The sequence below is a fragment of the Rhinolophus sinicus genome, linkage group LG04 (assembly GCF_036562045.2).
Source record: "Rhinolophus sinicus isolate RSC01 linkage group LG04, ASM3656204v1, whole genome shotgun sequence".
Classification (NCBI taxonomy): domain Eukaryota; kingdom Metazoa; phylum Chordata; class Mammalia; order Chiroptera; family Rhinolophidae; genus Rhinolophus; species Rhinolophus sinicus.
In genome coordinates, this window is record NC_133754.1 from 853,550 (window position 1) to 878,984 (window position 25,435).

The 25,435-nt window shown below is 53.1% G+C and overlaps 1 protein-coding gene across 11 annotated transcripts in view; it reads left to right on the forward strand.

Annotated features, from left to right (window-relative positions):
- Positions 1 to 8,587, forward strand: part of KBTBD11 (kelch repeat and BTB domain containing 11) — a 31,624-nt gene extending 23,037 nt beyond the window's left edge. For all 11 annotated transcript variants that reach the window (XM_074329280.1, XM_074329276.1, XM_074329283.1 and 8 more), the window contains exon 2: positions 1,673 to 8,587. In XM_074329280.1, coding sequence (XP_074185381.1) covers positions 2,501 to 4,423 — 1,923 coding nt within the window. In that variant the 5' untranslated portion in view covers positions 1,673 to 2,500 and the 3' untranslated portion in view covers positions 4,424 to 8,587. The remainder of the gene's footprint in view (positions 1 to 1,672) is intronic.
- Positions 8,588 to 25,435: the final 16,848 nt, after the last annotated feature.

Genomic DNA, 25,435 nt, shown 5'->3' on the forward strand with positions numbered 1-25,435 from the left:
AAAGAACTGGGATTGTGGGAACCCTTTCCCAGGCCAAAAAAAGGAAAAACGGTGTTTTCTGAGCTCTAAGGTCTGTGTTGTATAGAAGTGTGAAAAGGAGGAGCCAGATGAGAGCGGTCCTCTGACTCGACTGCAGGCAGTAAGGCTCGTATGTGTTTGGGGTCAGATGGGTCAGTGTGTCTCAGACTTTGCCTAACGCCTTGACTGGCACCGCTGACTGAAAAAGCATCTCTCGGGTCCTTGGGGAAATGCCCGTGAACTTGCTGATACAATCTCTGCAGGCTTCCAGCTCGTCATCACATTCCGTCTCCATGGGCTGGAGTCCTTTTCCATGCCAGTGGACACAGCGCCACCAGGAAGCAGGAGGGGACAGAGGTGGCATCACACTGCTGCCGGCACAGCTGAATAAACAGCCCTGTTCTGTCTGCTTAGCACCCCTCCGCCCCCCGCCCCCTGCGGCCCTGGGGCAGAGCTCAGATTACTCTCAACATCTCACCCTGCATCCTAGGACAGTGCTCGCACATCCGGATATGCCAGAAAGTTACTGTCACATGTGTCGGGGACGGGGGTGGTGGGGGGGGAGAAAATTGAATGGCTTGAATCTCCAACTCTACAACTTGAAGACACTTCTGGGAATAGTGGGAATGCATTTTAGTAAGTGACAGGAAGTGCAGGGCAAGCAGATAAATACACAGGTGCACACGCACTCTCAACCCTGAGCACTTACAGGGACTGGGTGACAGTATGAAGTGTGGTAAGTAGAGGATCAGAGATGTTGAGGTTAAGTGTCATTCTAGGACATCTGAGAGGCAAGCACATGCTGTATAACAACCGTCAGCCTGAGGTGTGTCGGGGTGTTTCTTGTCCTCAAACTCTTCTTCAGAGGCTGGAATACAATGCAGTCCCCTCACATCCACTCTAAGACCGCTAAGCCCCCCTTTCAGGCTAGGGAGGCTTCTTGAGGTTTTGCCAATTTAGGACAGATGCTTCATTATTTTATAATTCATCTGCAGTGCTCACATCTGCCTTCCAGGGATTTCTGTTTTTGTTTCATTGGCTTTTCTTTAGCTGCACGTGGGCTTTTTGGAGAGTTGCTTTTCTGAGGTCTTCCAGACCGACTCCAAGAATTCCAACAGTTCAAACAGGCATCGGAGTGGGAACCTCAGGCCACCTGCACAGACGTGTCCTCAGCACCTGTCTCCAAATACTTGTTGTAACTGAATTGGAAATATTTGACTGGTTGAGAGTGCAGGAAACCAGCCACACGTTAACAAAACTAGCTGCCATGCTTTCTCCCTAAAAATTGTTAATTTTACATATGGTACATTTCAACGGGTTGAAAATAGTAAACTGTTGATATTTAACTGTTTTCGGCCCACAAACCCACAGTGTCACACGGTTGAGCCCACTGTCCTCAAGGCCCATTGCCCGAAGTGAGTTTACTGTCAATAGGTCTCAAAATCAGGGGAGGAAGAGCAAGAGGCACTTTTAAAATCCCTCATTTATACTGTATATTCGATAACTGAACTGTCCAGCAGGAAAAGCCAGTCCCCCGCCCCCTTTGTCTGACTTCTGTGGCCTGAAGGTCAGCAGAGGGAAGTGTGGCGGATGCCACTGACACAGCCCTGAGAAAAACAAACTCAAACACCCTCTCTCTTTCTCCTACAAACAGGAACAAGGAGAGCGTGGCGGGATGATATGGAAACATGTTCCAGCAAAGGAAGTCGCACAGAGATGCTCCTGACTGATAAGTGGGGGAGGCCTTTGTGATGCGTGCAGCGCAGTGACTGTTTTTCCAACGCCCACCTGGCAAGTGAGGTATGGACTCGCCCCCAGGTGGATGGCGAGGACACAGCCGCCTCCTGAGGGCTGCTGATGCCGGACCGCACACGTACTCTGCGCTTGCCTAACGCTGAATGACAAGTGGGAGTCACAAGAGAAAGAAAGCTTCCTGGGCTGGATCTTTAAAAACAAAACAAACAGTTTAAAATCAAGGTTACAAAGTTTGACACCAGTCTCAGATCTGTTGGTTTTCGGGGGCAGTGATGTGATGGAATGTCAAATAATAAAGACTGACTCAGAAAGCGAGGGCGAGCCCTCGTTTGTCAGCTGCGCCTGACAGCCAGTCCTGCAGATTAGGAACCATAGGTGAGCAGGGCCATGGCCGCAGGACTGTCCTGTATCTGACTGCAGCATCCTGCCCGAGCCGCACAGACTTTGGCACATGGCGAGCCAAGGTAATGTTACCAGGTTCACAGGTTCCTCGGAGAGCGCATCTGGAGCCACACACCCTCTTTGCGGGAGAAGAGAGTCGGAGGGGCGACAGGGGCGCGGCGTGTGAGCAAAAGCCAGCGTGTGGACACAAGTGAAATCTGATCGCGCGCCAGGAAGAGTGTGAGGCCCAAAGCCCCAGAGGAACCTCGACCTTGAGCGGCCCGGGGTCATGGTGGTCTGCTGAGCCGGAGGCGGGGCGCGCGCGGCCGCGAGAGGCAGCGCTGCCATGGAGAACCCGGTGGCCCCCTGCGTCCTCTACCCGGGGGACGACTGTGGCCGCAGCCCCGAGCCCGGGGGCGCCTTTGCGCAGGGAGCGTGCGGCCAGGCAGGGGCCCGCGGCGGCGCGCCAGAGGCTCCGGGAGAGGGCAGCCTGCAGACGCCGGATGCGGCCGTGGGGGAGGGCGCCGCGTCCCCGGCGCAGACACCCTGCAGCCTCAGCGCGTCCCTCTGCTTCAGCTCTGGGGACGACTCCCCGCCGCAGTCCCGTGCCTCCTCCGTGGAGGGCGCAGCGGCCTCCCCGCCCTCGTGTCGCAACGGCCAGCGGGTGGTGGAGAAGCAGTGGGAGGTCGGCAGCGCGGGCGCCGCCTCCCCCGATGAGCCCGCGTTCCCGGAAGAACCCGCGTCCCCCGAGGAGTCCGGGGACTCCGCGCCTCTTCCTCCCGGCGTCGGGCCGGCGCACGGGGAGCCCGACCTGGTTATCGAGGTATCCGGCCGCCGGCTGCGGGCGCACAAGGCGGTGCTGGCGGCGCGCAGCGACTACTTCCGCGCGCGCGCATCGCGGGACGTGCTGCGGGTGACGGGTGTGGGCTGGGCGGCGCTGCGGCTGCTGCTGGCCTACGCGTACAGCGGGCGCATGGCGGGCGTGCGGCCCGACAACGTGGCCGAGGTGGTGGCCGGCGCGCGCCGCCTGCAGCTGCCGTGCGCCGCGCAGCGCGCCACCGACGCCGTGGCGCCGCAGCTGAGCCTGGCCAACTGCCTGGAGGTGCTGAGCGCGGCCAAGCGGCAGCGGCTGGCCGAGCTGCGCGACGCCGCCTACCGCTTCATGAGCGACCACTACCTGGAGGTGCTGCGCGAGCCCGCCGTGTTCGGGCGCCTGTCGGGCGCTGAGCGCGACCTGCTGCTGCGCCGCCGCCTGCGCGCTGGCCGGGCCCGCCTGCTGGCCGCCGTGCTGGGGCCGGCGGGGGAGCGCGCGGGCAGTCGCCCGCAGAGCCCGTCGGGGGACGCGGAGGGCCGCGGCGAAGCCGCCGTCTACTGCTGGCACGAGGCGGCGGGCGAGTGGCGCGAGCTGACGCGGCTGCCCGAGGGCGCGCCGGCGCGGGGCTGCGCCCTGTGCGTGCTCTACAACTACCTCTTCGTGGCCGGCGGCGTGGCGCCCGCGGGCCCCGACGGCCGCGCGCGCCCCTCGGACCAGGTCTTCTGCTACAACCCGGCCACCGACCGCTGGAACACCGTGCGGCCGCTGCGCCAGGCGCGTTCCCAGCTGCAGCTGCTGGCCCTGGACGGCCACCTGTATGCCGTGGGCGGTGAGTGTCTGCTCAGCGTGGAGCGCTACGACCCACGCGCCGACCGCTGGGCTGCCGTGGCCCCGCTGCCCCGGGGCGCCTTCGCCGTGGCGCATGAGGCCACCACCTGCAACGGCGAGATCTACGTGTCGGGGGGCTCTCTCTTCTACCGCCTGCTCAAGTACGATCCGCGGCGCGACGAGTGGCAGGAGTGTCCATGCAGCAGCAGCCGCGAGCGCTCGGCTGACATGGTGGCGCTGGACGGCTTCATCTACCGCTTTGACCTGAGCGGGGGCCGCGGCGACGCACAGGCGGCGGGGCCAGCGGGCGGGGTCAGCGTGTTCCGCTACCACTGCCTGGCCAAGCAGTGGAGCCGCTGCGCCTCGCACCTGCGGCCCCCGGGCGCGCCGTCCGGCCTGCAGCCCTTCCGCTGCGCGGCGCTGGACGGCAGCATCTACTGCGTGAGCCGCGCGGGCACCTGGCGCTTCGTGCCCCCGCAGGACGGCGAGCCCGGCGCGGACTCGAGCCCGGGTGGCAGCTTCGAGCCTGAGTCGCTGGGCGCCCCTTTGGACGTTCGGGGTGCGCTGTTTCCCTTCGTGCTCAACCTGCCCGAGAAACCGGACAAAGGCGAGGAGGGCGCTGCGTAGGGCGGGCTGGGGTCACCTGGGCGTCTCCCTCGGCAGCCCTGGGTCCAGGAAGGCCTCTTGGGCCGAGGTTTCCCCTGGGAAGAGGGGGCGAAGGGAGTGGAGGAGGGGAGAGTCGTGGGGTAAGCCGCTGGCTACCAGCTCATTTAAACGTTTGGAAGTTAGAAGCTTGTTGCGGGGCCCCCAAGACTTTTTGCAATGCTGTTTAAGGTCCGCTTCCCTCTTGCGCGTTCCTTTTGCTTCGCTTTGCTTAATGGGGTCATGTGTAAGATGTAGGGCAGTGCAAATAGGTAGCCTTACAGGTAAGACACAGGATACCCGAAGGAGAAGGAAATGGCGTCAAAAGATGATACTTCAGGGTGGGTGGGCGGACCAGGGTGCACTCGGTGCACTGTTGTGTATTCACGATGTACCTAAGCTGTATTCACGGCCCAGGGTTTGTGGGGGGTTCCCACGATGTACCAGGGGTACACTGGCGCCCGAGTGGAGTGGACAGGCGGCCAGACTTGGGATTTTGGGGTACCTTTGCTTACAGCACCATGAGGAGGGAACGTAAAGTAGGCCCCTGTGAACTCTGTTAGCAGAACCACTGAAAACAGGCCCACGTGTTTTGGCTTGTGGTTTAAAATGACCCTCAAACAAAGATCTTAAACTCTTTCTAACTTAGTTAAAAAATTCTTGCCACCATGTGCTTAAGTTTTGGTTGGCTCAACTCCACATGTAATCAGCATTCACAGGAAAACCTTTGATTACCAATATCTCCTGTCCAGTAAGCTTTGGCGTGTTCCCTCTGCCATCCCACCGGCACCACAGGTGAGGTCAAACCCCCACACCCTGGAAGAGCAGCTCCAGCTCACTGTTCAAATGAAATGGGTTTAACATTTTCAAGTTAAAGTATGGTAATAATTACATTCATGTTACAGTAATGATGTAGTAGTATTTGCATTTTAAAGCTTGGGTGAGTAAATGTGTACCAAAGGGCTTGTCTTGGAGAGGAAAAGCTGACTGCTAAGGGTGCTTGTCCATGTTACCCCTCGATAGCCATGAAATACGCTCAACCACTCTCATTTTATCATGGACTCAACAAGGTTAAAATCATTTCTTTTAGACAGTTCTGAAGACAAACACGCAGGAACCTTTTGAACCCACAACTTAGGATGTTTTAAATATGTGTTACGTGGTTCTGATGAGGGGAACTCAATTTGGAAAACACCATTCTAAGAACACGAAGCAGAGTGACAGTGAGCACTGAGGGGAAATAACATGTACAAACGGCAGGTTAGTAGGTAAACCACAGTTTGTAAATTGTGAATTCCAAAATACCATAATAGAATTAACATGAAACTCACTACTTTGGTAGGGCACAAGGATTAAAAACAAATCAGTTCATCCTTCCTCACTTGTTACAACATTTTACTTTTCAAATATGTACAGTTAGTGTGTGGAACAGAGTCCCAGAGAGCAGTTTCCAGGCTCTCGGCCTCACGTGGGAAGGTGCTGGCTCGGGTAGTAGATGGCCAGCAACTGTTACCCATTAGCCAGTGGTCACTGATATAACTGCCGTGGCTGAGCTAGCAAGCACGGATTGCAGTTAGCAGGTGAGGTTGGTTGGCAGAGAAGCGGACGGCAGGTTGTGAATTGTGTGGCTCCTGCTTCCTATGTCTCTAAACCAGCCGCCAGCGAGACTATAGTGGTGTGACACCCCTATCTATGGCTCCGTGGGTGTTCCTTTTTGGCCTCACCATATCCTGCGTTCTTATGTGGAGAGCGGGAGCAGACACCCTGCATGACAGGATTTCCTATTTATTTATAGTCCAAGGATAAAATAAGTGCTCATAAACAAGACAGCTGATTTGGATTCTGAATGCAGTCCAGTGTTTGATCATAAGAGGAAGAGTCCATGTTGAAAGTTACCGGAACGTAGTCAGATGAAATCCTGTGTAGATTACTTACTGATACTTACTTGTGAATCCAGTGGTAGAAGTTATGTCTCTGTAGCAAGCAGTGGGTAAATGGGACATAGGTTAGGCTTTTTAAAGAGTCTGTGGTTGGTTGTGAAAGTAATCAGCTAAGTCTGTTTAGAAATGATCAGCTTGACTCTTGCGCATGTGCCAGAGAAATGGAATTACTTATGGTTTCAGTTAGAGGGGTCAGGGTGACTTGTGCGCTTGCTCACAAGCTCAGCAGGTATCTTGGCAGCTGGGTGATCAGCTTAGGAAAGAAGAACAGACCCCTAGTGCCTGACTGTGTCGGCTGTTTATAGGACTGTGCTAGAAACGGTGGTAAGAAGAAAAGTTAGCGCGAAAGGAAACAAACGATGCTCTTTTTAAAGCAATGGACGCTTCATAGCGCTGTACACATTTGTCTGGAATTTTGCTATTTAGTCTAAAACTTTTATATGAAGTGGAACCAGGCTAATATTTTTATTCTTTAAATATCAGACTATAAAATGTTATCACTGTGACTTAACTTGAGAAATCATGCCTTTGATGTTTACCATTTAAAAACAAAACGCTGACATTGGGCTTCCAGAGCCAAGTCGCTCCCACAGAGGTGCCGGGTGTCAGAAGTGGGCAGCCACACAGTGACGTGCCCAGGTGGACTTTTCACATATTATTTTGTGATTAATTTGATAAAGGAGTGCCTGCACTAGACATAGCATTGCTTTCTGTGGCCTCAGAGTCCCAGGGATTTGTCAAGTGAAATACACGAGGACACCTAAAGGGTCAACGAAAGGCTATAGAACATTGTATGTCATATTTCCAACTAGTAGCATCACGTAAAGCAAAGACTAGAGGACCCAGCAGGCCATGAGGACCAGTTGTCTTGCTTTTGGGGGCAGTCCCTGGGGCATGGGACCACAGGCTCACAGCAGTTAAAGGAACGGGAGAGCCACCCGCTCCAAGATAGTTAACTGGAGGCGGCTGGAGGGGAGGGGAGCCTTGCCTCTGGCAGTATCCTTAGTCTGTATCCAACGCTCTTTTGAAAAACGGTGCAGAGCGACTTCTGCTGTTTGGTCAGTTGTCACATGAAGCTAATGTATTTAGGACGTCCATCCATGATTCTCATGCAAGGGGACGAGATCCAGGACTGGGATCCAGGACAGCGTGGCATTTTCGTTTGTTGGCAAGCAGTGACTTGTAGTGTCAGTCAAGGTTCAAGTGGAAGCCAAGGGAATGGGTTTCATACGTTTTTGTTTTCTTCCTGTTTTTATTCCTGGTCTTGGGAACAACCCCAGTGCTGCTGCTGACTCGACGCTTTACGGAGCTGCGTTTGGAACTCGGTGATTTGATTTCCGAGTCTGTGGCGACACCTGTTTCTTTTCCTTTAGGAGACTGTATGCTGCAAAATTCCTGTGCTACTTGGTTGCAACTTTTACCTGTATGAGCTTTACTACAAATACTTAAGAAAATGAATCGTAAATACTTAAAGAAAATGAATCGTTGGCTCCATTTCTGTTAATTTCTCCTGTCACTTTGGTAATTCTGGTGGCAGCGGGCTAATGTGCTGGTCTCTTGGGTAACTTCCTGTACAAGATTCTGAGATGGGCCGTTTCTGCAGTCCTCCGCTGCTTGCTGGAGCCGAGGTGGTTTCAGGACGCCGTCAGTGGTAACAGCTCGGTGCAGTGACTGTGACACACTGCTGTCTTATGTTCGGTCTCGTTTAGGCACTTCGCTGGGTTACAGAATGTTTTATTTTGGCATTTAAAAAAAAAATCAATGTTCGTAATTTCCCTTTTCGTCTGCAATGTTATTCATGAGAAGATAATAAGAGATGAAAATGGAAATGTGCCTGTGCGTTAGTGGCGCCTGAATATACGTCGGTAGCAGTGTCCTGTAAACTCCTGCACACCCAGGAAGGTGCCTGGGCCACGCAGCGCCAGCTCTCGGCAGGTGCTTTCACCGTGCTTAATGACTTGGTTTGAGATGAACTAAAGTCAAAGGCTGATGTGTTCTCATGTGAGATTAAGTCCTCCAAAGCTTTCCAAAGCTCTAAACATACTTATTACCAGTAAACCAACCTGGTCAGGCGCGGCTCAGGCGCTCATGCTGTTGTACAACCAGTGTACTTATCAACGCTTCAGTTTTTCCATCCTGGGCACAGATGCTGTCAGACTTGTGTGTATGTCCGTTTATGCCAAGATAAAATAAATCATTGGAAAATAAATCCCGTGCTCCTGAAATCTGTATCGCCATTGTTGTCTTTTCCATAGCAGCAGCAGCAGCACACCAGCTGAGGGGTCCTCTCGTGAGAGGTGGGCTCACCTGGGGGGCTGGGGAGGGTCTAGCCTACCTGCTGGCCGGGGTCTCCCTGTCTGTCCCTGAGGGCCCTTCCAGCGACAAGTTCCGAGTCAGGGGTCTGAATACTTCCTAGGTGGTCTTGATGCCTCTGCCCTCTCCGTTCGTCCCCCATCCTCTGTCCTGCAGGTGGTGGACTGTCATAGTTCTGATACCCAGCACACCTTCTCCGCGTATGCATTTAGCCTCTGTGAGTGCAAAGTCTGAGTAACAATCTGTGGACCCGAACATCTCACAGTTTGCACTCAGCACGAACGTGGACCCAGCGTCATTGTTCGTTTGTAAGGGTTCTTTAAAAAATGATTTCTTTTCCTCCTAAAATCTTTATTTATTCATGGGGGAGGAAGGCTGCTAAAGAAATATTCTTAGGCAAAGGGTGTAGACAGAAGCTCACTGACCTGAACTTACTATTTTCCATAGTTTCTTTCACAGCATTTTCTTCTGCAAAAATATAATTAAATCTGAGTTTTCCCATAGCTTTAACTTTTTTCCCTGCTGAGTTTTCGGATTTTGATAGTAAATCAGAATGATTTTCCTGGACTTTGGCATGTTTCCAATTAGATGTAATACCACGAAACACATGGGCTTCTCAGACTGAGGTGATGACTCATAAAACAAAAATTAGGGCAAAGGAAGGATGCAGGAAAAAGTCACGTAAGTCTAATATTCTTGTCCAGTGAGAAAGGACGCTTGTTTAAAACTTCTTCAGACAAATTATTTTTATAAAGAAGAGTTCATGGTGCTCAATTCTTCAGAGACCATAAACGAGGGACGTTAAGGCCCTTTCTTGGGTTCCCCACTTTGCTGGTGGCCGGTGTCCCTACGCTGGGTGCTGGCGTGAGTGACCTGGACACTGCTGCTGGGTTTGGGTGCGACCCCGGTGGTCCCACGGCAGGTACCCTCCATGAGGACACCCTCCCTGCATCAGTCAGTCCCCGCTGCACCAGGCAGCCCCCTGACTCGGGCAGCACCCCCTGACTCGGGCAGCACCCCCTGACTTGGGCCCAGGGGTGAGTGACCCCAGAGAGTTGTGCGGCCCCGTGTGGAGTGGACCTGTTCCCTCGGGACCCAGGGGCTGAGAATTTCCTTGTGCCTTGAGACCTTCTCCAAGTGGGACCCACTGGAGCATTCGCTCAGCAAAGGTGACTGAGCACCTATTAAGTGCCAGGTTCTGTTCTAGGTGCTGGAACTGCCCAGTGAGCGCCGCGACAGCCCGCACTCACCTCAGGGAGGTGACCTGTCTGCTCCCCAGGGGTGGCCCACGGCTGTCTACTGTCCACTGCTGCAGTCAGGGCTCAGTGTAATTCAGGAATCGGAAATGAAAGGAGTTCTTTGCCCTCAGCCAAGAGCAGTCGGCGATGCCCAGCGTCACCTGTGAACCGGAAGGTTAGCCTGTCGTGTGGCGATCACGTGTAGGAGGTCACGCCCAGGCCACAAGCAAGTCACTCACACTTCCCAGTGCCTTGGTTTCCCCACCTGTAAAATGGGGAAACTGACGGTAAACCCTCTTTTAGTGTGGATCAGAAAGTGCTCTGCAGAGGTGTCATCCACTGTGACAGTGGCACCTCAACAAGCGACTTTACTGTGGCCAAATGTCTCACTTTCCAGAAACCTCAGTGTTTTCCAATTTGTTCACAGACTCCGCTAGTAAAGATGATGACATGTAAAAAGCAATTTGCAATGAGTTCTCTTCTGTCTCACCAGCAGCAGGAAGACCCAGGAGCTCAAAGGGAATTGTTCAGCATCTGTCCCTGTGTGTGCAGTCAGGGCTGCGGGAGACTTCTAGTTGGGCTCAGTGGGGCTTGGTTGGTCATTCAGTCATTCAACAACCGCCTCTGTATCTTCTGAGCATCAGCCCTGAGCTCTGGGCTGCCTGGGCACAGAGCAAAGCACCCGCCACCCACGGGTCCCAGAGTCGGGCGGGACGTGGGCACGGGCCTGGCTGATTTCTCCTTCTGAGCCAGGCAGCACCTTCACGTCCTCCTCTCTTGGAGGACTTCATCTCGCTCCTGCTCTGGGGCCTTCTGAGGCCTTCTGTCCCCTGGCACAGCCCCCTCTCCTGTCGCCTGGAAGCACGTCCTCCTCTCCTGGTGGCCAGCCTGTGCGCCCTGGGGGTGCCACCGGACCCCTCAGCTGGCATCAGGCCCAACCCAATGGAGTTAAGGCTGACTCTGCCTCTCGGGGGCTTTGCAGCTACCGTGTTTCCCCGAAAATAAGACCTTGCTGGACCATCAGCTCTAATGCGTCTTTTGGAGCAAAAATTAATATAAGACCCGGTCTCATATAATATATAATATAATATAATATAATATAATATAATATAATATAATATAATATAATATAATGTAATATAATACCGGGTCTTATATTAATTTTTGATTTAAAAGACGCATTAGAGCTGATGGTCTGGCTGGGTCTTATTTTCGGGAAAACACAGTACCTGGCCAGCACCTGGGAAACCAGGTGTGCCAGTCTCCCGGGAGGTCACACTGAGGGTCATCCTAGGAGGAAATGCTACGTGTACATACAATGTCCTGACTTGAGAATTTGACTGGCAGTGAACTCAAAAGGCTAAACTAGTGTGGATTCTAAAATCAGTGGGAAGGACCTGGCAGGACTCTCACTCACCCTTTGACCTGTCACCACACTGAGTGCTTGTCCTGGCGGACGACCCCTTCCTGCGGTGTACCTGTGAGTGTCCCTCTGTGGGTTCCTTACCTCATTTCTCCCCGTCCATGCTCATATGCCTGTGGTTCTACAGTGTCCTGACGCGAAGAATGGACACGCTCACACTCAGGGTCAGGTCCAGTGACCAGCCTAGTGCTGCCACGCCACGTCCACAGCGGTTTTTTCCTCAAAAGCTTATTTTGTAGGCAGCCATATATTTAAAGACTCACTTTATTAAAGGGGCCACCATTCCTTTTCTGTGTTTCCCACACTCATTGGTTTTTACATTGCACAAATGTGATTGCGTTGTATAAAGAGAGTTACAGAAATGGAAACTTCCCAAAATATAATTCTAGAAAATATTAAACATCTTCTAAAAACTCAAATTCTCAGTGCCTGACGTGAGGTATTACTTTTCAAAGGTAATAGTGTGAAAGTATCAAGTACGTGGAAAGAGAAACGTGCCCCTTTTAATGGACACAGTGGATCAGTGGATCAGTTGTATCTGAGAAAGGAGACTGTTTAAAACCACGTGTTGCAATTGATGGGAGCCTCAGCTGAGGCCACGAGCCACGATCCAGTAGACACATGTCGCGAGCTCCATGGACCTGCCATCCCGAGGAGGCTCCTGCACAAACGCGCGCTGTGTCCTCCTGTGTCCATCTCTGCACTGGGTGCGTCATCAGTCCTTACATGAAGGGTGTCTTCCTGCCCCTCGCGCCCAGGCTCCGACGCAGAGGCCAGAGACAGTGCTTCAGACCCTCCTGGCCACCTTCTCCAGCTCTGGTGGCACGTGTGTAAAATTCTGCAGGAAGATGGTGACTTAGGCCAGCCGAGCTGTGACTGTGACACAGGCTTGCCAGTGCGGCCAGCTCGGTCTGTACCAGCTGTGGTAGAGACCGTCATTCTGGGCAGGGTGCCCTTGGCTGCACCAGCATCCAGGCCTACTCTCCGTCCGCCCTCCTGGGGACGCACCCCACGGATCAGCTCTGCCTCCACAGACAGACTGCGGACGCCCGTGTGGCCATGTAGAACCGCCCCTTCTCCCTGCACCGTCCTCCTGCGGTGAGCCCTGAGGCTCCCATTCCATGAGCAGTCGTAGGCCCTAGACGAGCGCTCAGGGACCTCTGGGACGTGCCCAGGGCCTTCATACGCCACTCGGAGCCAGGTCGCACCTCCATGGCAGGGCTGGGGACCTCCCCATCAGCGCAGAGCTCACGCATCCCCCGCGTCCTCACCAGCACTTGGTTTTGTGCAACTTTCCCATTTCTGACCACTGGATGGGAGGGCAGTGTCTCTTGTTTTACTTTCCATTTCTTTGCCAATTTATGGGATTGGAACCCCTTTTGATATGTTAACCACTCACTTTGGCCACCGACTTACCTTTCTTGTATATTTTTCTTTGGTGTTTTCTGTTGGGTCACAGTCTCTTGTAGGTTTTAGACACGGTCTCTGTTTATTTTGAATGTGTTCTCTCCCCTACCTGCTAGCATCTTTGGGTGAGGTGGTGCTTATAGCGAGCAGTGCTCTGATGCCTAACTTGAACATCAAATCCCTTAATCATTTTCCGTACCCTTTGTTATTTGGGGGTTCATTTTTAACAGTTTGACCAGTAAATGTTTACTATTTGTTAACAGTGACCTGTGATATGTAAACTGTCTAATCTCGTAATGTATTGTTACGTTTTTCTTATAAAAAGAGCAAAGAACCTATTTTGTATAAGTAACTATGTCAAAACATGTTCTTTTAATACACACAGCTGTGTAAACCTACATTCAAGTCAGTTACACAAATAAACCATGAGGAATGTGGTCTGTCCCACAGTGACCAGTTACAAAGGGTCAGCAGCTATAACAAGGAACCCGGGTGAAATACTGGATGGCCTGTCATGAGACCTGAGGAAGTAGGGGGGGGCCGGGCTCCAGCTGAGGGACGTGTTACCTGAAAAGATGAAGCCTTTTGTCACATTCAGGGATGTAACATGAACATTGAAAAAAATGAATGTAAACCTTAAAATTCATCAGAATATGGCATATGTGTCCTGACACTTACATATGGTCTGAAAAAAACAAAACCAGATAAGGGAAAGGAACCAAACTTGGACAGTAAGCAGGACATTGAAATCCGGCGATGAGGGCGGTGCCAACTTAGGAAATACTGAGGGAACCCTGGGGCCACAGCAAAGCGAGGCAGCAAACAGCCCCCCATGCACAAAAGGCCTTTCTGAGCCACGTAGCACAGAGCGGGGCTCTCACCACGTCCCCCAGAGCCTGTAACAACAATTCACTTTCAGACTCAGAACTGAGATTTGCACAAAATTCACGAGAAGTGGAACCTGTCTTCACAGGAGTTCACTTCATAATACGTTTCACACATGCACTTGGTCACTGCCACATGAAGCTTGACTAAGCGTTTGGCAGGATTCTTGTAAAGAATCATCAAGCAGACTTCCAGACCCAGGATGCGATTTGTCTCTTACACGTTACACACCTGCGGCCACCGTGCCTCCCACCATGTCAAAGGCTTGGATGCGTCTGCGGGTTTCCCGATCTTTGAGCCTCGTCCAAGACCAGTGCAGCCAGACATCAGGTACAGAGGTGGCACGTTGTACTCAGCCACCACTGGCCACGTCACTCCCCTTTGTGCAGAGGTGACAGGAGATTTAAAGGGAGGGTGAAGGGGCTGGGGAGACTGGGACCCACAGCCCTGGTGATTGGGGCACTTCCTGGTGACTCCATTTCAGAGGAATGACTCTCCTGTTCTGGGTTGTAGGCAGTGCAGACACATCTCAAAGGGACAGAGGGAGGAGCCCCAGTTATAAGCCCCTTTCAGTAGAAGCACTAGGACAGATGGGGCCTGTCCTGGGGTGGCTGGGACAAACAGCTGTCCTGCAGCGGCCGGTTTTCCCAGGCAGGCGTTCTCACGGGCCTGGGGTCCTCCCAGGACGCGGCCTGTGGGGCCAGCTGCTGCTCGAGTTTGCTCCTGTGTCCCAGGGCCCTATGTGGACAGACCCTCTGCCCACAGCTCCGTGGTTCTCAAGCAGAGTGGGCAGGTCAGTGGGGGGAGATACTCAGAGGCTAGTGAGGGTAAAATCTCAATCCACTTGCTTTTCTGCAAATTTGATGTGAACCTTTTTAATGCCTTCTGAAACATTTTCTTCTGCTTGCACAGCACAATTTGGAGACTCTAAAACTTGAGATAGTAGAATTGGGCTTCCTTATACAATCTAGGAAAACAATGTTTGGCATACCCGAAATGCCCCTGGTGCCTTCAGCACAGTTTCAGCATCGTGAGCCTACTGCACGCACAGAACAGGCGGCCGTGGTCCTCTTGGGGTGTAGACAGCAGACCCTGGGATGCCATATGGGGAACTTGATACCAAATCTGTACCCTAAAAATACTGCTTTTCTCCAGATTTCCTGAGAATTATGAGGTCAGGTGCGAGGCCCCCTTCCCAGCTGAGGAGCTGCCCAGCAGCCTCTGCTATTCAGAACTATTTCCTCTTAAAAAAACGTTTTGTGATTGTTTCTGTGATTCAAGTGGTAACTTAGTTTGACTCAGAAGGATGAGGTCACCTCTGCTGCTCTAAACTCAGCTTTCCTTTGCATTTGTGAAACGAGACGTGAGATGGCGTCACTGTGTGTTCACAACCGACCCTCACTGGGCAGGCAGGAGAGCCACAGGGTGACCTAGAAGCAATGTGGGTGCTGACACATCAGAAGGCAGGGCTTTTCCTGCTTCTCCTCAGGGAGCCGAGGCCTGGAACGGCGGGATCCTAACACCCCCCCGAAACACTGCCGGAAGCACCGCTGTCAGTGGATGTGCTCGGTACCAGTAGCCGCTAAGGCACCTCCCGTTGCCACGGCCACTCCCGGGTTTTCTTTGTGTCCTTGTTCTGCTGTTTCCTTTCCTGGGCCCTGACAGCCCCACAGTTCTCTGCATACAGATGCTTTTCCCTTCCCTCTTGCTTGTCACAGAATCTCTGAGATTCTGGGAAACAAACGGAGGGATAAGTGTCCATTGTCTTCTTCTGTGTGTGTGTGTGAAAGTGGCTGTGGGAACTGGGGCTGGGAACACAAAGGCCCTTTCTTTCTGCTGGCCTCCCACCTCCGGGTCTGAATTTCCTCCGTTTCCTTGGTTCTAGCTGGTGTCCAGGGAACAAGTGAGACGACTCATAGTGGCCTCTGCTGCTTAAAGTCGTGATTGCAGTGCAGAAAAGAGCATTTATTGTCAATTCCTTACAGTTTTTGTTAACAATTAAAAGGTTTAGTTTGATGTTCTTGCAGCTTTCTTTTCAAAAGAAGGTCAAGATGTGAGTAATCTGTAAGTAGGTCACAGAAGTCATTCTTTGACCCTTGGCCCTGAAGAATGGACGACCCTCCCCCACTGCACCCTTTCTTTCTGTCTCTCGGTCTAGTCACTAAACAACTACTTGGCACAATTCAGCGCCCTTCTGTTTGGGGTCAGAGGCTCAGATTCTGGGAAGGGGTGGATAGTACAAAAGCATTAGAAGTTGTTATTTCAACAAGTGTGGATTCTGTCTGTGCTGGGAGAGGGGATGGGTTAGATGCGAGCTGTAGCCAGGGAGCGCAGACGTGCCGTGCTGTGAGCAGGCCCGGAACAGAGCCGCATCCCTGGTGGAGAGGATCTGGGAAGGCTTCCTGGAGAAGGTGGTACTGAGCCAGGTGGAAAGGGACACCAGAGCCACTCACTCTGGGAGGCTGCTATAGGGACTGAGCCTGGCAGGTGTGGGGACAGGCACTGGCCTGGCTGTCAGCTTGTGTTTCTGGGGAGAATGAGAGGTGGACCGGACAAGGGGGTAGAGACAGGTGGTGCCCAGACAGTGCTTCCAAGGGCCTCTGCTGTCACAGCCTTGACGCCTGAGTGGCCATAGAAGGCTCACCTACCGGGCAAGCTGGGGGGTTGCCGTAGGCGGGGCATGGAGCTGGGAGGCTGTGCTGGGGGCCCTGGGTGATTCGGGCAGAGGGGTGTTGTCTGCTGGGAGACGGGTAGGTGGGGGGGTGGCTCTGGATGGTGGATGGCAGATCCAGGTGTGTGCCGGCTGGCCCTTCGCTGTCCCTAAGGACTGGCCGGCTGGGAGGGGCAGTCTCTCCCCAGCCAGGAAGGGTTTAGGATGTTAAGACATCATAATATGCAGGAAAAACAAAACAAACAAACTCCCCCCTCCTCCCCCCAATTAACAGACCCTCTCTGGGAACCTTCTCTTTTCTCTGCTTTGACTTACCAACCGCCTCTCTGTCCCAGTATTTCCTTAAGACAGCAGGAGTGCGTCTGCTCCCTGGTCTCTGCAGGGGCCTCCGCCCTCCTCGTCCCACTGTGCCCAGGACAGCTGCTGCTCTCTGCTCTCCATGGCCCTGTCACCTTTCAAAGCCTCCCTTCTCTTCTCCATAGCATTTGTCACAACATGTCATTGTCCCGTTTACTTATAATCTAATTATTCACCAAGACGAGTGATTTAAAAACAGTTAACTGGGAATGAAATTGGTCTTACTGCATTGACCACAGGTCACCCCACGCACTTGTCATTTACTGTTGTTTAGGCCGTCCTGCTAGCCGTGAGTTCCTGCAGGACAGGCACTGTCCCTGTGGTTGTCACTGCTGAGTGCGGCGCTTGTCCTGTGGCTGGAGTGTCACCGGCAGAGAGCAGAGACTAATCTCAGGGGCTGAGGTGGCGGAGAAGTTTATGTCCCTTTCTGTGACAGGGCGACAGCTTTGTGTTCTGAGTCACAGGATGGGGCCGGGAGGCGATGTCCTTCCTGTAAGGACACCAGCTGGGCCCGCACATCCCTAGAGAAGGCAGCAGCTGCCGGCCATGACTGCTTAGCGTCCCATGGTGTGTGTGTGGGCACAAGTGATGCCAGGGCACAAGTGATGGGGCCCCAGGCTCTGCCCCATCACCACCCGTGTCTGAGTGAAGTGGGAGGGGCAGTGGAAGCCGGGGGGTGGCTGCCAGGCCGAGGGCAGCAGCTCCGCCCAGAGCCACCCGCTTGCTGCCCATAGCAGCTTTGTGCTGGCTTTTAAACGGCAGTAATGACTACTTGTGTTACCTGCCCACACAGCCACTGGAACTTCTGAGCTGCACAGGGGCCGGCACTGAACTGTCCTGTAGGCAGCTCATGCTTTCCCCACGTGCGGCTGTGGCCTGATGTCAGGACATCAGCTCGCTGGGACGCAGGGCGTGTTAGGTAGAAGTTAGAAAACGGAGGAGGAGGAGAGGTGGGAGGGGTCCGCGGTGCCTTCAGAAAAAGCTCGTAACCAGCTTTGGTGAACTGCCTCCAGCCACGACTGTGTTTTTACAATAACAGATGAGGAGGGGGGTCTGGAGCAAGATAAGGATCGAGGTCAACAGACCTCCACCCATCTTCGGAGGTCATGCATCACTTTTCCCACCAAATCAACATGTAACTCCCTCGCCCCACCCAGCAACCTGTAAGTCCTCGGTCAGGACGAGGGGAGCGGGGCCGAGGCCCCCCTCCCACCTCAGCTCGGCCCGTTCTCTTCCCTGAGAACGTATCACTAATAAACCCTGCTTGCATATGACACAGCTTGCTGACCTTGGATTCTTCATTGCATCAGCAAGAAGCACCGAGACTCCTGTGACATAGAGTCCATGCAGCCAGATAAGGAACATGGGCGTTTGTCACATGGAGTAAGGGGACAGCAACGTGCTGGCCCACACGCCTGGTGTGTTCTGAGCTGTCAGACCAGTGGGCGGCCATTGCTGTGAGCCAGCGACACCCACGGGCAAGTGTTCTCACGCTTTCCACACTCCGTACCCACCCACCCTCCTCTTCTGTCCCTAAGATGTCGGCACTGCCAACCCACGTTTCTTACATCGGTCGTTATTTCTGGTTAGAAAAGGTGTCAGCTGTACTAGTCAGGATTCCAGAGCAACAGAAGCAATAGGATATCTATAGATCTTCCTAGAAAGAGATCTGTTATAAGGTATTTGCTCCCGTGACTGTGTGGCTGCAGGCCCAGGGACGGCAGAGGTGTCCTTCAAAGGACGGAGCCCCCACGGCTGATGGCGTACGTTCCAGCCGAGTCTGAGGACTAGAACCAGGAGTGAGGAGGGCAGACTGGGAACTCTCCCTTTTTTTCTATCCAGCTGCTCAGGTCGGATGAAGCCGACCCACATTAGGGAGACCCATTGACTTTACTCAGATCACTGATTCAAAGGCTAATCTCTCTGGAAATGCCCTCAAGGACACACAGGAAATAGTGTTTGCCCAGCTCTGTGGGCATCCCCAACCCAGTCAAGTTGACACTACCGTGACCCATCACAGAGGCAAATATATGCATATTTATTTAACAGGACAAAGCCCCCCTGAGAGGTGTGAGTTACCCAGGCAAGCACACCTGGTGGGTGACACCAGCTGGGGACCTGGCCCCTCAGCGATGGCCTTCACCGACCTCTACTGTTCTGTTTTGAAAACAGTTCTTATGTTGTTTCTTTTGCTTTTTACACGAAGTCCCCCTGTAAGTCTGCATGTCTGTGGAACCGCGCCTAATCTTAAGTGGGTGTAAGAGGGGTCTTGTTTTCTTTCCTCCTGTTTTGTCAAGTTCAATTGACCCTGGGTCCTTTTCCAGCTGTGCCTCTGGGTCTTGCAGAATCTGGGTGTGCCCAGCAGGGAGGGTGTGTGCTCAGTGAGAACCCATCTGGCTCCTGGTCTCTCCAAGGTTCCCTAAGAACCACGGAGACCCTGCCCAACACCACCATCTGCTGGGTGCATGCAGCATTACACTTTGGGACCAAATGTGAAGAACGTTTCAGGACGCCCAATTAGGGAAACATCAAAATATTTTAGATGACATTACAGCCACTATGACATAAATTAAGGCACGTAGAGTATTTTCAAAATCCTCGGGTGTACATTTAATATTATTTGAAGAGCATATGTACAACAAATGCTTGTCATTTAAATAACTGGCATGCATTTTTATTTTCAGATGTAGAGCGTGGCACGCCATGAGTTAAATTCCACGGTGACACATGCTATGTTAATTCTGTAACGCACCATAGGCCACTTTCCTGTCTGCCCACTGTGAGGTGCTGAGTCACTGTAACGAGTGAACAGAAGTGACTCCTGTGACCAACGGGGCGTACAGCCTTCTGGAAAACCCCAAATACCAGCCCAGAGTTCTTACAGACAGGCCAGAAAAGTTACATGTAGCATTTACAATATAAAAAACTATCAGTCTGAGAGGAAGGCTACATGAAATGTTAATATTTAGTGACCCTGAGACTATTTCATATTTGGGTCGGGAGGTGATGCCTCTCCAGGTTTATACCACAGCGTGTTTGGGCTCCAGCTCTCGGCCAGGTCCCCCTCGGTCCCCCGGCCAGGTCCCCCTCAGTCACCCGGCCAGGTCCCCCTCGGTCCCCTGGCCAGGTCCCCCTCGGTCACCCGGCCAGGTCCCCGTCGGTCACCCGACCAGATCCCCCTCGGTCCCCTGGCCAGGTCCCCCTCGGTCACCCGGCCAGGTCCCCGTCGGTCACCCGACCAGATCCCCCTCGGTCACTGGCCAAGTCCCTCTCAGTCACCTGCCCTGCTCCAACCGGCTGTGGTGTGGGTCACCAGCCAATGGCAGTTTCTGTGATGACCTTGGTGCTGTCATACTGTGACCTCTGCACGGACGGGGTGGCAGTGTGAACACAGCACCATCTCAGTGCCCCTTGGCCAGCGGACAGCTGTGGTACTCGAAAGGCCCTGATGGTGTCCAAGGCCCAGGTCCTCTGCATTACACTCCCCATGTCACAGGCTCCTTTCATGGCGTCTCTGGTCCCGACAGATTTTCAGAAACATGGATAATACTTTATCGGAACGGCCAGCTCTTAGCAGAGGGTCCGGTTCCCACACACACCCCATATTGTTAACCCATACTGAGCCAACACCTTCCCTTTAAAATTTCCAATCATGTTTAAAACTATGTCATGAATCTCCCATTGGTATGTTTCTATGGCACCCTTCCCTCCTGGGGACATGCTCACACATGGTGGCCACCCTTTCATTTAGAAGCAGATCGTGGACACTGGAGGAAGCGGGTAGTTGAAAGAGCAAAAGACTCACGAAGTCACGTGGCTGAGGAGGCTGGCATGTGGTCCCTGTGGGTGTCTGGAGGCTGAACCAGAGCGAGGGTCTTTGGGGCCCCAGAGGGGGAGCTGTGGGCTGTGGGGGCTGTGGTGCGCGGAGTGGCCTGGACCAAAATGTGCATTGTCTGACCCCCCTCCAGCAGTGTGTGCGGGCTGTGTCCTCAGGTCCTCTCAGCACCTTTCACTACCTGCCTCGTGATGATGGCTGTGCGGTGGCACCTCGCTGTGGGTTTCATTCACGTGTCCCTGATGGCTAACACTGTGCGTATCGGTGTTACAGTTTGCCCGATAATGGCAAAAACAGAAGTCTCTGTTTTTGTTGTCTTGTTTCTCATAAATAGTTTTCATGTGCGTTTTTTTATGTTTGGCGACGAACTAGCCACTGTATTTGAAAATTACTGGTAGGGATAATTTTCCCTGCAGATGAGGTACTTTTTCCAGATTTTGTTTGCATTTCCTTTTGCTGGCATCTGGTGGGTGGGTGGGGTCCATTCGTGTGGGACTCCCTTGGACCAGGGTCGAGGCTGAGGTTCTCTGATGGTGCTGGGCATGGCCCCCGGCTCTGGTCTTGCTCCTAGCGCCGCCTCACCCTGAGGCACACCTCTGCAGTTCCTGGGGGACGTCACCTACTGGGTTCTTCACCTTTCAGCGGTGGGATTTGTATTTCTGCCCTCGTAAGTGAGGCTGTCAAATGAGAGTTGTTTGTAACCAGCAAGAGCTGTCAAGGAAAAAGTTGTTTCTGTAGTCACCTTCCAGGGTTTCGTTACTCCCTTCTACGTCAGGCTGGTATTCCTTATGGAATCCGCGTCAGTTCTGTGTGTGGCAGTCAGGCTTCTTCAGAGAAACAGAGTCCACAGGATGTGAAACATAAAAGCAAAGTACAAACCAGGCCTAGAGAGAGGTCTGTTGTAAGGAATTGGCTCATATGATTGTGGGGCTTGGAAGCAAACCTAAAATCTGCAGGGTGGGCGGCAGGCTGGAGACCCAGGGAAGAGCTGCAGTTTGGATCCAGACGTGCTCTGCTGGCAGCCGTCCCTCCTCCTCAGGGACCGCAGTCTTTTTCTGTCAAGGCCTTCAACTGATTGGATGAGGCCCACCCCCCATGTGGAGGGCTGTCTGCTGCACTCAGAGCCCACCATTTAAGTGGTAGTCCCTTCTACACATACCTTCTCAACAACATGCAGGCTGGCCTGTCACCAAACGTCTGGGTACCGGGCCCAGCCAAGCGGACACAAAATTAACCAGCACAGTGCACACACACACACACACACACCCACACCCACACCTACACACCTTCAGATTTTTAAAAACTTACTTGTGGTGTTAGAGTTGTTACAAATAACTAACCTGCCATTCCTCCACTTGGAGATGTTTAAACTGTTTCTGGATAGATACAGGTGTTATCAGTATGACCAGCTGGAGGCAAGTTCAGATTAATGTAATTTTTTTTTCAAAATTGCAAAAGATTCTGGTAATACAATTATTTAAACTGTTTATAATGTTTTTCCTCTGTCCTATAAAGGGCTTTGGAATTTCTTCTTAAAGGAATTGATATTCATCTAAATTTAGGAAATTGACATTTTTCTAAGAAAATCTTAAAAGATTTCTCCTCCTCAGAGGGGCAGAGGTGGTTCTGCTGGTTTGGTGCTCCATCTAGCGGACAGACGTGGAATACTCACTGTGGGAAGATTTCCGGAGCCCGAAGGTTCGCAGCGGCCCAGAGGCTGCAGGGGCAGTTCTGCAAGTGCAGCCCGGAGGCTCGCGAGAGCTCAGACATCTCTTAGAGAGTCTCGGAGTCGAAATTACCTTCACAGCACTGATGAGATTGGGGCTGTATTAACAACGTGAGTTTTGCTACCATATGATGGAATTTGCAAGGTCTGTGTAACTCAGTGAGCTGTTATTTTCCAAACGGCCGAGGCATGATGTCAGGAAGTCGCACATGCGTAAAACAGCCTTCCGAAGCTCAACGGGTTTTAACGTGCGGGGCGTGAGAAGCTCGTGGGCGTGGCTTAGCCACAGTCGCTGCGTGACTTGCAGGATGCAAGCTTGGAAAGCCGGTCCTGTGCCGCTATTGGCTTTAGCACCGGACAGTCAGCTATGGATTGACAGGTGCACTTCGAGTAATGGCGGTGGACCCAGGATGACCTGCCAGGTGCCTATGTAAGCTGCCGTAGAACCCTGGGGAGGACAGTCCTGTGGTGGCCAGTCCCAGGGGACCATCTAGGTCAGCAGGAGCACAGGTGCCTGAGGAAGGGCAGGGGAGCAGCCCCCCCCCCCCCAGGAATGGGCCCCCCAGGAGTGGGCAGGTGTCTTTGTAGACTGGACCGGAGCTCAAAGCTTAGCTGTCTGAGGTGCGGGGCGCGTGCTGTCTGGACGGTGGCCTAACGCTGACAATCCTGCATCGCATCGTTATGCTGGCAGAAGAGCCGCGGTTCTTGGTTGTATCTGGGGACGCACAGCTGTCCGTGGCATGACGTTCAGCTTGCCCAGGAATCCCCAGGGAAACCGGACACAGCATACTGGTGATTTCAAGTAAACCCGGGTCGCGTCCTGGGGCGATGCTGTGTTCCCTCGCCGTGTCTTGTTCAAGCGCCTCAGAGCGAGTTTCTGGGCCCACATCTTGTCACGCTGCCCCATTCCCCCTGTGTTGTGCTCCTGGGAACGAGGAGACAACACAACTGTGGCGAGCAGTCAAACTGAGCAGCTCCGGATCCTAGCGACCGTTTCTGACCTCCATGCGTTGAAAAGAGCTTGACCTCAGAGCCCGTTTGTGATGCCCCCTGTTGAGACGAGCGTCTCAGCTGACCTGACCTATGTACACGCCACCCCATGACTCTCCCTGGTTGCAGGGATCCCCGCCCCCCGCACAGGTTTGGTCAAGTCATGTGCTGAACTGGATCCTGGCCTTGACCTTGACCTGGCTCCATCCACCCCCTGTGGGAACCAGCCCCTCCCTGGAGGCTAAATCACGAGGTCTAGAAACAAAGATTTTGAATTTTTGTTCAAACCCACTACATGGCATGTGACGTTGGCCATTTCTCCCCCTCTTTGGATCTCAGTTTGCTCATTTGTAGGGTGCAGAGGGGGTCGGGGCAGGATGACAGCCAGGGTTCTGTCCTGTTCTGAGAGTCCTTTGCAGGCTGGCCCTCATCCTATCTCGCTCTTTCCACCACACCCACCCTCTCCTGAACCTGGGACACGAGGACAGGGCCACCCCTGCCAGCTGCATGGGTTCTGTGCCTTCCATCCCTTTTATTGTGTGACAGCCACTGTTCTGTGAGCACGTGGCTGGGTGGCATTGTCAGTGAGTGCTTTTAGAATGGCATCCGCTCAGCATGTCCGGCCTATGTGCTGGTTCCTGTGTCCTGGATCTGGCTCTGAGCCAGGCAGCTGGTGACCCTGGTCGTGTGTGGTAATGCACCCTTCCCTAGGCACGGTCATTCCGGGCTGAAACCAGAGTGTCTCGGGGCTGAAACAAGGATCTTCTAATCCAACTCCCAAGGCCCAGGCAGCTGAAGAGACTCTGCCTGGGTCACGTAGCTTCTACACCAGGCGAACAAACGAGCGTGACACCAGGCCTGGAGCAGCGCCCTTGGCGACCAGCTCAGGCTTGGCCAGACTTCACTCTGCTTGTCATTATCTAAGGGATTCATAGAGATAAACTTCCTGTTAATTGGGGGCCCCATCTGTAAATGGAAACCTGTAAACAGAGCCTACAGGATAAAGCCACGCTGTCACATTTAATCAAAAGTGTATTTCTTGAGCTTTTATGGTGTGCAAAGCCCCGTTTAGTCCAGGTGAGGGACGGACCTGAACCAGCTGCCACCTCTGAACAAACCTTGGCACAGATGGTTTTGAAGGAAGGCACAGTGCGTTCAGTACTGACTCCGGCAGGCAGCTCTCAGTGTTGAAACGTAACTGTGACTGTTGTGTAAGGATCACATTAGCGTTTTGAATTTTGCCACGATGTAGAATTTTGTTTGCCTTCACAAACCGTAAATGACCTCGACCATAGCCTTTCCTCCTCTTATGTGGGTTATCACATCCTCTGTGGGTCTCTTACCTGCTATGAACATTTTCATCCTCTAACTGGTCCAGGTGAACTCTGTGAGTCAGAGAGCACAGGTCTAACATCTGTGTGAGCTACGTGCCCTGGGCACATAGCCCCCACACCCTGCCTAAGTGATGGACCCATGGAGGTCATGCCAAACATGCACACATGACACCTGCCAGGCACGCAGCTGCGATTTGCTGCCAGGTTTCCAAGGATAAGTGTGGATTTACAAAATATGGAAAAACTTTGGGCTCCATTACACATAGGTGGAGCAGTGCCCAAAATGCCAGTAGCCTAGCTGCTTTGAGTTCTGCAAGAACGTAGCGTTTATTACACCCCATTTCTTGCTGATACTAAAGCAGGCTCACTCATGTGGCTTAGTCTCTTGGTGGGCAAGTATCTGTCGAGAGTATTTTATGTGCCGAGTTTTGAGCTGTGTCCTGGGACTGTCGGCCAAACACCCAGACACTTGCTGGAAGGAATGTGTGATTACAAGTCGAGAGGAGGGCTTACACATGAAGCATATTTGTCTTTATTTTAAGACATCAATGGCTTTAAAGAGTGTGGATGACTGAGCACTCTGCCTTCTGAGACGTTTGTGTGGGACACAGTTTGGGGAGTACAGGCAGAGGACCCGGAGACGTGTGGGGGGTCAGTATCCCAGGCAGGAGGCCGTCGGGCTTGCACTGGGGGAGAGCAATGGACCCGGAGAGGAGGGGCCCGCATGAGGGGCGCATGGGAGGAAGAAGGTTCAGAACACCTGGGGCCTGCGGGAGGCATCCGAGATTTCTGGCTTGTGCCGCTCATGGGGGAGGGGACGCGGACAGAGAGCGATGGGGAGAATTTAGTATTTGACGTGTTGAGTTGGAGGTTCTGTT